This window comes from Nerophis lumbriciformis, linkage group LG11 (assembly GCF_033978685.3).
Source record: "Nerophis lumbriciformis linkage group LG11, RoL_Nlum_v2.1, whole genome shotgun sequence".
Classification (NCBI taxonomy): Eukaryota; Metazoa; Chordata; class Actinopteri; order Syngnathiformes; family Syngnathidae; genus Nerophis; species Nerophis lumbriciformis.
In genome coordinates, this window is record NC_084558.2 from 52050204 (window position 1) to 52062448 (window position 12245).

General features: G+C 36.1%; 1 protein-coding gene across 1 annotated transcript in view; it reads right to left on the bottom strand.

Moving 5' to 3' along the window:
• Positions 1 to 12245, bottom strand: part of zswim6 (zinc finger, SWIM-type containing 6) — a 103411-nt gene that overhangs the window by 10576 nt on the left and 80590 nt on the right. The window contains exons 9-11 of the mRNA XM_061966332.1: positions 11283 to 11546; positions 1449 to 1584; positions 1118 to 1275 (exon numbers count right to left, since the gene is read on the bottom strand). Coding sequence (XP_061822316.1) covers positions 1118 to 1275; positions 1449 to 1584; positions 11283 to 11546 — 558 coding nt within the window. The remainder of the gene's footprint in view (positions 1 to 1117; positions 1276 to 1448; positions 1585 to 11282; positions 11547 to 12245) is intronic.

The following is a 12245-nucleotide window of genomic DNA, read 5'->3' on the forward strand; positions in this document are numbered from 1 at the left end:
TAAAAGGAGTGAAACAACAAGTTTGAGAAGAAGAAGGTATAAAAGGAGTGAAACAACAAGTTTGAGAAGAAGGTATAAAAGGAGTGAAACAACAAGTTTGAGAAGAAGGTATAAAATGAGTGAAACAACAAGTTTGAGAAGAAGGTATAAAAGGAGTGAAACAACAAGTTTGAGAAGAAGAAGGTATAAAAGGAGTGAAACAACAAGTTTGACAAGAAGGTATAAAAGGAGTGAAACAACAAGTTTGAGGAGAAGAAGAAGGTATAAAAGGAGTGAAACAACAAGTTTGAGAAGAAGGTATAAAAGGAGTGAAACAACAAGTTTGAGAAGAAGAAGGTATAAAAGGAGTGAAACAACAAGTTTGAGAAGAAGAAGGTGTAAAAGGAGTGAAACAACAAGTTTGAGAAGAAGAAGGTATAAAAGGAGTGAAACAACAAGTTTGAGAAGAAGAAGGTGTAAAAGGAGTGAAACAACAAGTTTGAGAAGAAGAAGGTATAAAAGGAGTGAAACAACAAGTTTGAGAAGAAGGTATAAAAGGAGTGAAACAACAAGTTTGAGAAGAAGAAGGTATAAAAGGAGTGAAACAACAAGTTTGAGAAGAAGGTATAAAAGGAGTGAAACAACAAGTTTGAGAAGAAGGTATAAAAGGAGTGAAACAACAAGTTTGAGAAGAAGGTATAAAAGGAGTGAAACAACAAGTTTGAGAAGAAGGTATAAAAGGAGTGAAACAACAAGTTTGAGAAGAAGGTATAAAAGGAGTGAAACAACAAGTTTGAGAAGAAGGTATAAAAGGAGTGAAACAACAAGTTTGAGAAGAAGGTATAAAAGGAGTGAAACAACAAGTTTGATTAGAAGGTATCAAAGGAGTGAAACAACAAGTTTGAGAAAAAGGTATAAAAGGAGTGAAACAACAAGTTTGAGAAGAAGGTATAAAAGGAGTGAAACAACAAGTTTGAGAAGAAGGTATAAAAGGAGTGAAACAACAAGTTTGAGAAGAAGGTATAAAAGGAGTGAAACAACAAGTTTGAGAAGAAGGTGTAAAAGGAGTGGAACAACAAGTTTGAGAAGAAGAAGGTGTAAAAGGAGTGAAACAACAAGTTTGATGACTGTTTCCTACCCTTGGCAGCAGTCAGCATGGTGGATGCCAGCTCACACTGCTGGGACTCGATGTGGCTGAGAGTGAACCAGCGAGGGTAGCGATTGGCCACCACAGACACCATGTGGTGAGAGCGTGACAGGTCACCACACACCACACCTGACTCCAGGACGGGCAGCCTGGGTGCAACAAGCACAGTGGATCAGAACAAGTCATCTTTCAGAACAAGTCATCTTTCAGAACAAGTCATCTTTCAGAACAAGTCATCTTTCAGAACAAGTCATCTTTCAGAACAAGTCATCTTTCAGAACAAGTCATCTTTGCCAACATGCACGACCAGGTGGGTGCTCACCTGATGGCCCTCAGGGCAATCTTGTACGCCAGCTGGGCGTCGTGAGGTAGCAGCGAGGTGAAGAGGTACTTGGCGAAGGTGTGCATGGGCACGCTCTCCCTGTACAGCAGCTCACCCAGACCACTGTAAGGGCCCGCTACAGGGAGAAGGCCCAAAAGACTTAGCATGCTAACAGATAGCATGTGTCAAGTACCAAGTTATATGACTCTGAGATGTTCGGCTATAAAACTGGTTAAAAAAAGTTAGCATGCTACCGTTAGCATGCTAACAGTTAACATGTGTCAAGTACCAAGTTATATGACTCTGAGGTGTTCGGCTATAAAACTGGTTTAAAAAGTTAGCATGCTAACGTTAGCATGCTAACAGTTAACATGTGTCAAGTACCAAGTCATAAGACTCTGAGGTGTTCAGCTATAAAACTGGTTTAAAAAGTTAGCATGGTTAAAAAAGTTAGCATGGTAACATTAGCATGCTAACAGTTAACATGTGTCAAGTACCAAGTTATATAACTCTGAGGTATTCGGCTATAAAACTGGTTAAAAAAGTTAGCATGGTAACGTTAGCATGCTAACAGTTAACATGTGTCAAGTACCAAGTCATATGACTCTGAGGTGTTCGGCTATAAAACTGGTTTAAAAAGTTAGCATGCTAACATTAGCATGCTAACAATTAACATGTGTCAAATACCAAGTTATATGACTCTGAGGTGTTCAGCTATAAAACTGGTTAAAAAAAGTTAGCATGGTTAAAAAAGTTAGCATGGTATCGTTAGCATGCTAACAGTTAACATGTGTCAAGTACCAAGTTATATGACTCAGGTGTTTGGCTATAAAACTGGTTAATAAAGTTAGCATGGTTAAAAAAGTTAGCATGCTAACGTTACCATGCTAACAGATAACATGCGTCAAGTACCAAGTTATATGACTCTGAGGTGTTCGGCTATAAAAGTGGTTAAAAAAGTTAGCATGGTTAAAAAAGTTAGCATGGTAACGTTAGCATGCTAACAGTTAACATGTGTCAAGTACCAAGTTATATGACTGAGATGTTCGGCTATAAAACTGGTTAAAAAAGTTAGCATGCTAACAGTTAAAATGTGTCAAGTACCAAGTCATATGACTCTGAGATGTTCGGCTATAAAACTGATTAAAAAAGTTAGCATGGTAACGTTAGCATGCTAACAGTTAACATGTGTCAAGTACCAAGTTATATGACTGAGATGTTCGGCTATAAAACTGCTTTAAAAAGTTATCATGCTAACATTACCATGCTAGCAGATAACATGTGTCAAGTACTAAGTCATATGACTCTGAGGTGTTTGGCTATAAAACTGGTTAAAAAAGTTAGCATGCTAACGCTAGCATGCTAACAGTTAACATGTGTCAAGTACCAAGTTATATGACTCTGAGGTGTTCGGCTATAAAACTGGTTAAAAAAGTTAGCATGCTAACATTAGCATGCTAACAGTTAACGTGTGTCAAATACCAAGTTATATGACTCTGAGGTGTTCAGCTATAAAACTGGTTAAAAAAAGTTAGCATGGTTAAAAAAGTTAGCATGGCATCGTTAGCATGCTAACAGTTAACATGGGTCAAGTACCAAGTCATATGACTCTGAGGTGTTCGGCTATAAAACTGGTTAAAAAAGTTAGCATGCTAACGCTAGCATGCTAACAGTTAACATGTGTCAAGTACCAAGTTATATGACTCTGAGATGTTCGGCTATAAAACTGGTTAAAAAAGTTAGCATGGTTAAAAAAGTTAGCATGCTAACAGTTAACATGTGTCAAGTACCAAGTTATATGACTCTGAGGTGTTCGGCTATAAAACTGGTTAAAAAAGTTAGCATGCTAACATTAGCATGCTAACAGTTAACATGTGTCAAATACCAAGTCATATGACTCTGAGGTGTTCAGCTATAAAACTGGTTAAAAAAAGTTAGCATGGTTAAAAAAGTTAGCATGGTATCGTTAGCATGCTAACAGTTAACATGGGTCAAGTACCAAGTTATATGACTCTGAGGTGTTCGGCTATAAAACTGGTTAAAAAAGTTAGCATGGTTAAAAAAGTTAGCATGCTAACAGTTAACATGTGTCAAGTACCAAGTTATATGACTCTGAGGTGTTCGGCTATAAAACTGGTTAAAAAAGTTAGCATGCTAACAGTTAACATGTGTCAAGTACCAAGTCATATGACTCTGAGGTGTTCAGCTATAAAACTGGTTTAAAAAGTTAGCATGGTTAAAAAAGTTAGCATGGTAACATTAGCATGCTAACAGTTAACATGTGTCAAGTACCAAGTTATATGACTCTGAGGTGTTCGGCTATAAAACTGGTTAAAAAAGTTAGCATGCTAACGCTAGCATGCTAACAGTTAACATGTGTCAAGTACCAAGTTATATGACTCTGAGGTGTTCGGCTATAAAACTGGTTAAAAAAGTTAGCATGCTAACGCTAGCATGCTAACAGTTAACATGTGTCAAGTACCAAGTTATATGACTCTGAGGTGTTCAGCTATAAAACTGGTTAAAAAAAGTTAGCATGGTTAAAAAAGTTAGCATGGTATCGTTAGCATGCTAACAGTTAACATGGGTCAAGTACCAAGTTATATGACTCTGAGGTGTTCGGCTATAAAACTGGTTAAAAAAGTTAGCATGGTTAAAAAAGTTAGCATGCTAACAGTTAACATGTGTCAAGTACCAAGTTATATGACTCTGAGGTGTTCGGCTATAAAACTGGTTAAAAAAGTTAGCATGCTAACAGTTAACATGTGTCAAGTACCAAGTCATATGACTCTGAGGTGTTCAGCTATAAAACTGGTTTAAAAAGTTAGCATGGTTAAAAAAGTTAGCATGGTAACATTAGCATGCTAACAGTTAACATGTGTCAAGTACCAAGTTATATGACTCTGAGGTGTTCAGCTATAAAACTGGTTAAAAAAGTTAGCATGCTAACAGTTAACATGTGTCAAGTACCAAGTCATATGACTCTGAGGTGTTCAGCTATAAAACTGGTTTAAAAAGTTAGCATGGTTAAAAAAGTTAGCATGGTAACATTAGCATGCTAACAGTTAACATGTGTCAAGTACCAAGTTATATGACTCTGAGGTGTTCAGCTATAAAACTGGTTAAAAAAGTTAGCATGCTAACAGTTAACATGTGTCAAGTACCAAGTCATATGACTCTGAGGTGTTCAGCTATAAAACTGGTTTAAAAAGTTAGCATGGTTAAAAAAGTTAGCATGGTAACATTAGCATGCTAACAGTTAACATGTGTCAAGTACCAAGTTATATGACTCTGAGGTGTTCAGCTATAAAACTGGTTTAAAAAGTTAGCATGGTTAAAAAAGTTAGCATGGTAACATTAGCATGCTAACAGTTAACATGTGTCAAGTACCAAGTTATATGACTCTGAGGTGTTCAGCTATAAAACTGGTTAAAAAAGTTAGCATGCTAACAGTTAACATGTGTCAAGTACCAAGTCATATGACTCTGAGGTGTTCAGCTATAAAACTGGTTTAAAAAGTTAGCATGGTTAAAAAAGTTAGCATGGTAACATTAGCATGCTAACAGTTAACATGTGTCAAGTACCAAGTCATATGAGTCTGAGGTGTTCGGCTATAAAACTGGTTAAAAAAGTTAGCATGCTAACAGTTAACATGTGTCAAGTACCAAGTCATATGACTCTGAGGTGTTCAGCTATAAAACTGGTTTAAAAAGTTAGCATGGTTAAAAAAGTTAGCATGGTATCGTTAGCATGCTAACAGTTAACATGGGTCAAGTACCAAGTCATATGACTCTGAGGTGTTCGGCTATAAAACTGGTTAAAAAAGTTAGCATGCTAACGCTAGCATGCTAACAGTTAACATGTGTCAAGTACCAAGTTATATGACTCTGAGGTGTTCGGCTATAAAACTGGTTAAAAAAATTAGCATGGTTAAAAAAGTTAGCATGCTAACGCTAGCATGCTAACAGTTAACATGTGTCAAGTACCAAGTCATAGGACTCTGAGATGTTCGGCTATAAAACAGGTTTAAAAAAGTTAGCATGGTTAAAAAAGTTAGCATGCTAACGTTAGCATGCTAACAGTTAACATGTGTCAAGTACCAAGTTATATGACTCTGAGGTGTTCAGCTATAAAACTGGTTAAAAAAGTTAGCATGCTAACAGTTAACATGTGTCAAGTACCAAGTCATATGACTGAGATGTTCGGCTATAAAACTGGTTAAAAAAGTTAGCATGGTAACGCTAGCATGCTAACAGTTAACATGTGTCAAGTACCAAGTTATATGACTCTGAGGTGTTCGGCTATAAAACTGGTTAAAAAAGTTAGCATGGTTAAAAAAGTTAGCATGCTAACAGTTAACATGTGTCAAGTACCAAGTCATATGACTCTGAGGTGTTCGGCTATAAAACTGGTTAAACAAGTTAGCATGCTAACGCTAGCATGCTAACAGTTAACATGTGTCAAGTACCAAGTCATATGACTGAGGTGTTCAGCTATAAAACTGGTTTAAAAAGTTAGCATGGTTAAAAAAGTTAGCATGGTAACATTAGCATGCTAACAGTTAACATGTGTCAAGTACCAAGTTATATGACTGAGATGTTCGGCTATAAAACTGGTTAAAAAAGTTAGCATGGTAACGTTAGCATGCTAACAGTTAACATGTGTCAAGTACCAAGTCATATGACTCTGAGATGTTCGGCTATAAAACTGGTTAAAAACGTTAGCATGGTAACGTTAGCATGCTAACAGTTAACATGTGTCGAGTACCAAGTTATATGACTGAGATGTTCGGCTATAAAACTGGTTAAAAAAGTTAGCATGCTAATATTAGCATGCTAACAGTTAAAATGTGTCAAGTACCAAGTCATATGACTCTGAGATGTTCGGCTATAAAACTGATTTAAAAAGTTAGCATGGTAATGTTAGCATGCTAACAGTTAACATGTGTCAAGTACCAAGTTATATGACTGAGATGTTCGGCTATAAAACTGCTTTAAAAAGTTAGCATGCTAACATTACCATGCTAGCAGATAACGTGTCAAGTACCAAGTCATATGACTCTGAGATGTTCGGCTATAAAACTGGTTAATAAAGTTAGCATGGTTAAAAAAGTTAGCATGCTAACGTTACCATGCTAACAGATAACATGCGTCAAGTACCAAGTTATATGACTCTGAGGTGTTCGGCTATAAAAGTGGTTAAAAAAGTTAGCATGGTTAAAAAAGTTAGCATCGTAACGTTAGCATGCTAACAGTTAACATGTGTCATGTACCAAGTTATATGACTGAGGTGTTCAGCTATAAAACTTGTTTAAAAAGTTAGCGTGGTAATGTTAACATGCAAGTTTAATGTTAGCATGCTAACAGTTAGCATGTATTAAGTACCAAGTTACATTGACTCTAAAGTGCTTGGCTGCAAAACAGACCAAAAAAGTTAGCATGGTAACGTTAGCATGCTAACAGTTAACATATGTCAAGTACCAAGTTACATGACTAAAGTGTTCAACGATAAAACTGGTTTAAAAAAAACTTTTTTCATGGAAATTTGGGAATTTCGGGAATTTTTGGAAAATGCTAAAAGACTTGAATGTTCTACATGAATGGTTGGTGCTGGAATTTTTTTTTAAATTGATCGAGAAATGTTGAAGCAGTGACATTTTTAATTCCTCTTAATCACTGGAAAAATTCCCGGTTTTCCAGAAATTCCTGGAATTCCTTAATACCATTTCTCAATTAAAAAATGTCACTACTTCAACATTTCTCGATCAATTTGAAAAATTCCAACATCAACCATTTATGTAGAATATTCAAGTCTTTTAGCATTTTTCAAAAATTCCCGCTTTTCCCGAAATTCCCAAATGTCCATGAAATTCCCATTGAAAAGAATGGGACATTTTTCAAAGTTCCACAACTCCCACATTTTTAATCCGATCCAAACCCTTCCAACTTTAAATATTCAGCCTGTTCAAAATTGTGTGCTCTCCTTCAACAATTTTAAAAAGTTCCCGGATTTCCCGAAATTCCCAGTTTTCAGGGACATTTTCCCCATTCAAAACAAATTGTCCATTTTTCAAAGTTCCACAACTCTCAAATATTTTATCTGATTCAAACCATTCCAACTTCAAAATATTCAGCCTGTTCACAATTGTGTGCTCTCCTTCAACAATTTTAAAAAGTTCCCGGATTTCCCGAAATTCCCAGTTTTCACTCAAAAGGAATTGTCCATTTTTCAAACTTCCATAATTCCCACATTTTTCAAGCTATTCAAACCATTCCACCTTCAACACATTCAATTCGTTCTGGATATTCACACTAACACTTTCCCAAGTTCCAAACCAAATTCCGGTTTTCCTGGAAATGTTTCCCATTCAAAATGAATTGTCCATTTTTCAAACTTCCACAATTCCCCCATTTTTCAAGGTATTCAAAGCATTCCAACTTCAACACATTACACTCATCCTGGACATTCAAACTAACACTTTCCAAAGTTCCAAACCAAATTCCGGTTTTCCTGGAATTTTTCCCCATTCAAAATTAATTGTCCATTTTTCAAACTTCCACAATTCCTACATTTTTCAAGTAATTCAAAGTATTCCACCTTCAAAACATTCAATTCGTTCTGGACATTCAAACTAACACTTTCCCAAGTTCCAAACCAAATTCCGGTTTTCCTGGAATTTTTTCCCATTCAAAATTAATTGGTCATTTTTCAAACTTCCACAATTCCCACATTTTTCAAGCTATTCAAAGCATTCCACCTTCAACACATTCCACTCATCCTGGACATTCAAACTAACACTTTCCAAAGTTCCAAACCAAATTCCGATTTTCCTGGAAATTTTCCCCATTCAAAATGAATTGTCCATTTTTCAAACTTCCACAATTCCCACATTTTTCAAGCTATTCAAAGCATTCCACCTTCCACACATTCCACTCATCCAGGACATTCAAACTAACACTTTCCAAAGTTCCAAACCAAATTCCGGTTTTCCTGGAAATGTTTCCCATTCAAAATGAATTGTCCATTTTTCAAACTTCCACAATTCCCACATTTTTCAAACTATTCACAGCATTCCACCTTCAACACATTACACTCATCCTGGAAATTCAAACTAACACTTTCCAAAGTTCCAAACCAAATTCCGGTTTTCCTGGAAATTTTCCCCATTCAAAATGAATTGGCCATTTTTCACACTTCCACAATTCCCACATTTTTCAACCAATATAAAACCATTTCACCTTCAACACATTCAATTCGTTCTGGACATTCACACTAACACTTTCCCAAGTTCCAAACCAAATTCCGGTTTTCCTGGAAATGTTTCCCATTCAAAATGAATTGTCCATTTTTCAAACTTGCACAATTCCCACATTTTTCAAGCTATTCAAACCATTCCACCTTCAACACATTCAATTCGTTCTGGACATTCACACTAACACTTTCCCAAGTTCCAAACCATATTCCGGTTTTCCTGGAAATGCTTCCCATTCAAAATGAATTGTCCATTTTTTAAACTTCCACAATTCCCACATTTTTCAAGCTATTCAAAGCATTCCATCTTCCACACATTCCACTCATCCAGGACATTCAAACTAACAATTTCCAAAGTTCCAAACCAAATTTCGGTTTTCCTGGAAATTTTCCCCATTCAAAATGAATTGTCCATTTTTCAAACTTCCACAATTCCCACATTTTTCAAGCTATTCAAAGCATTCCACCTTCCACACATTCCACTCATCCAGGACATTCAAACTAACAATTTACAAAGTTCCAAACCAAATTTCGGTTTTCCTGGAAATGTTTCCCATTCAAAATGAATTGTCCATTTTTCAAACTTCCACAATTCCCACATTTTTCAAGCTATTCAAAGCATTCCACCTTCCACACATTCCACTCATCCAGGACATTCAAACTAACACTTTCCAAAGTTCCAAACCAAATTCCGGTTTTCCTGGAAATGTTTCCCATTCAAAATGAATTGTCCATTTTTCAAACTTGCACAATTCCCACATTTTTCAAGCTATTCAAACCATTCCACCTTCAACACATTCAATTCGTTCTGGACATTCACACTAACACTTTCCCAAGTTCCAAACCATATTCCGGTTTTCCTGGAAATGCTTCCCATTCAAAATGAATTGTCCATTTTTTAAACTTCCACAATTCCCACATTTTTCAAGCTATTCAAAGCATTCCATCTTCCACACATTCCACTCATCCAGGACATTCAAACTAACACTTTCCAAAGTTCCAAACCAAATTCCGGTTTTCCTGGAAATGTTTCCCATTCAAAATGAATTGTCCATTTTTCAAACTTCCACAATTCCCACATTTTTCAAGCTATTCACAGCATTCCACCTTCAACACATTACACTCATCCAGGACATTCAAACTAACACTTTCCAAAGTTCCAAACCAAATTTCGGTTTTCCTGGAAATGTTTCCCATTCAAAATGAATTGTCCATTTTTCACACTTCCACAATTCCCACATTTTTCAACCGACATAAAACCATTCCACCTTTAACACATTCAGTTCGTTCTGGACATTCAAACTAACACTTTCCCAAGTTCCAAACCAAATTCCGGTTTTCCTGGAAATGTTTCCCATTCAAAATGAATTGTCCCTTTTTCAAACTTCCACAATTCCCACATTTTTCAAGCTATTCACAGCATTCCACCTTCAACACATGACACTCATCCTGGACATTCAAACTAACACTTTCCAAAGTTCCAAACCAAATTCCGGTTTTCCTGGAAATGTTTCCCATTCAAAATGAATTGTCCATTTTTCAAACTTCCACAATTCCCACATTTTTCAAGCTATTCACAGCATTCCACCTTCAACACATTACACTCAACTTTCCAAAGTTCCAAACCAAATTCCGGTTTTCCTGGAAATGTTCCCCATTCAAAATGAATTGTCCATTTTTCACACTTCCACAATTCCACATTTTTCAACCGATATAAAACCATTCCACCTTCAACACATTCAATTCGTTCTGGACATTCAAACTAACACTTTCCCAAGTTCCAAACCAAATTCCGGTTTTCCTGGAAATGTTCCCCATTCAAAATGAATTGTCCATTTTTCAAACTTCCACAATTCCCACATTTTTCAAGCTATTCAAAGCATTTCACCTTCCACACATTCCACTCATCCAGGACATTCAAACTAACACTTTCCAAAGTTCCAAACCAAATTCCGGTTTTCCTGGAAATGTTTCCCATTCAAAATGAATTGTCCATTTTTCAAACTTGCACAATTCCCACATTTTTCAAGCTATTCACAGCATTCCACCTTCAACACATTACACTCAACTTTCCAAAGTTCCAAACCAAATTCCGGTTTTCCTGGAAATTTTCCCCATTCAAAATGAATATGCCATTTTTCAAACTTTTACAACTCCCACATTTTTCAAGCTATTCAAAGAATTCCACCTTCAACACATTCCACTCATCCAACTAACAAACTAAAACTTTCCAAAGTTCCAAACCAAATTCCGGTTTTCCTGGAAATTTTCCCCATTCAAAATGAATTGGCCATTTTTCAAACTTTCACAATTCCCACATTTTTCAAGCTATTCAAAGAATTCCACCTTCAACACATTCCACTCATCCAACTAACCCTTTCCCAAGTTCCCCCCAAAAATTAATTGTTTCCTGGAAATTCAAAGTCTTCAACATTCAAATGAACTTGAAGGTATCATGATTCCTACTGATATCAGTAACTCCAGTATCGGGACACTTCAACTGGGATGCAAGGTGCCCTTTGGGATACATGGCGGTGGTCTACAATCTTGTTTCTTTCTAAGCCGGCAAACGCCAACACTCACCCTCCAGCAGGACGAGCGCTTGCTTGCGGAAGACCTGGACCAGGGTCTGGTCCTGGTCCAGGTCCACCTGCTGCAGCTTGGCCAGCAGCTGCTCCTCGTGGCGACACACCTTCTCCTGCGCGTACAGACCCTCTGGCATCGCCCTCTGCTGGCCCAGACCCATCAGCGCCGTCTCCACCGCCAGCGCCGTCAGCGTCTCCGCCTCGTCCAGGAGGTGGTGGGCGGAGCCTCCCGTCTCCGCCCGCCTGCCTGCGCCTGGCGGGCCTGTGAGCGGGAAGCAGAGACGCTGAGTCAGCGGGAAAAAAATATACCTGGATACATCTCATGAGTTTGTAAAATAAACACATTTAGAATTATATAACTAAATACATATTTTAGTTGGTTTTTTTTTAAAATAAAGATAATTATATAGAAATATTTAGAAAAAATATACCTGAATATATTTTCTTTTCTTTAACAAAAACCTTTTTACAATGTTACCAAACTATAAAGAAAAATATACCTAAATACATTTTAAGTTATACAGAATTATATTTTATTATTTTTTAAACAGTATACAGAAATATTTAGAAAACTTTACCTAAATATATATATATTTTTTCAGAAGTATATAGCAAAACCTGGAAAATGATACCTAAATATATTTTAAGATTTCTTGTAAATAAAAACATTTAGAATTATAGACCTACATAAATAGCTTAAAAAAATAAGTATATAGAAATATTAAGAAAACTATACCTAAGTAGATCTAAAGATTTATTTAAAAAAAAAAAAAAAAAAAACTTTAGAATTATAGACCTAAATATATAGTTTAAAAAATAAATATGCAGAAATATTTAGAAAAATATACCCAAATATATAATATATTAAGATTTGGTAAATAAAAACATATTTAAAATTATATGGAAATATTTAGAAAAAATAAACCTGAATATATTTCATTTTCTTAAACAAAAACCTTCA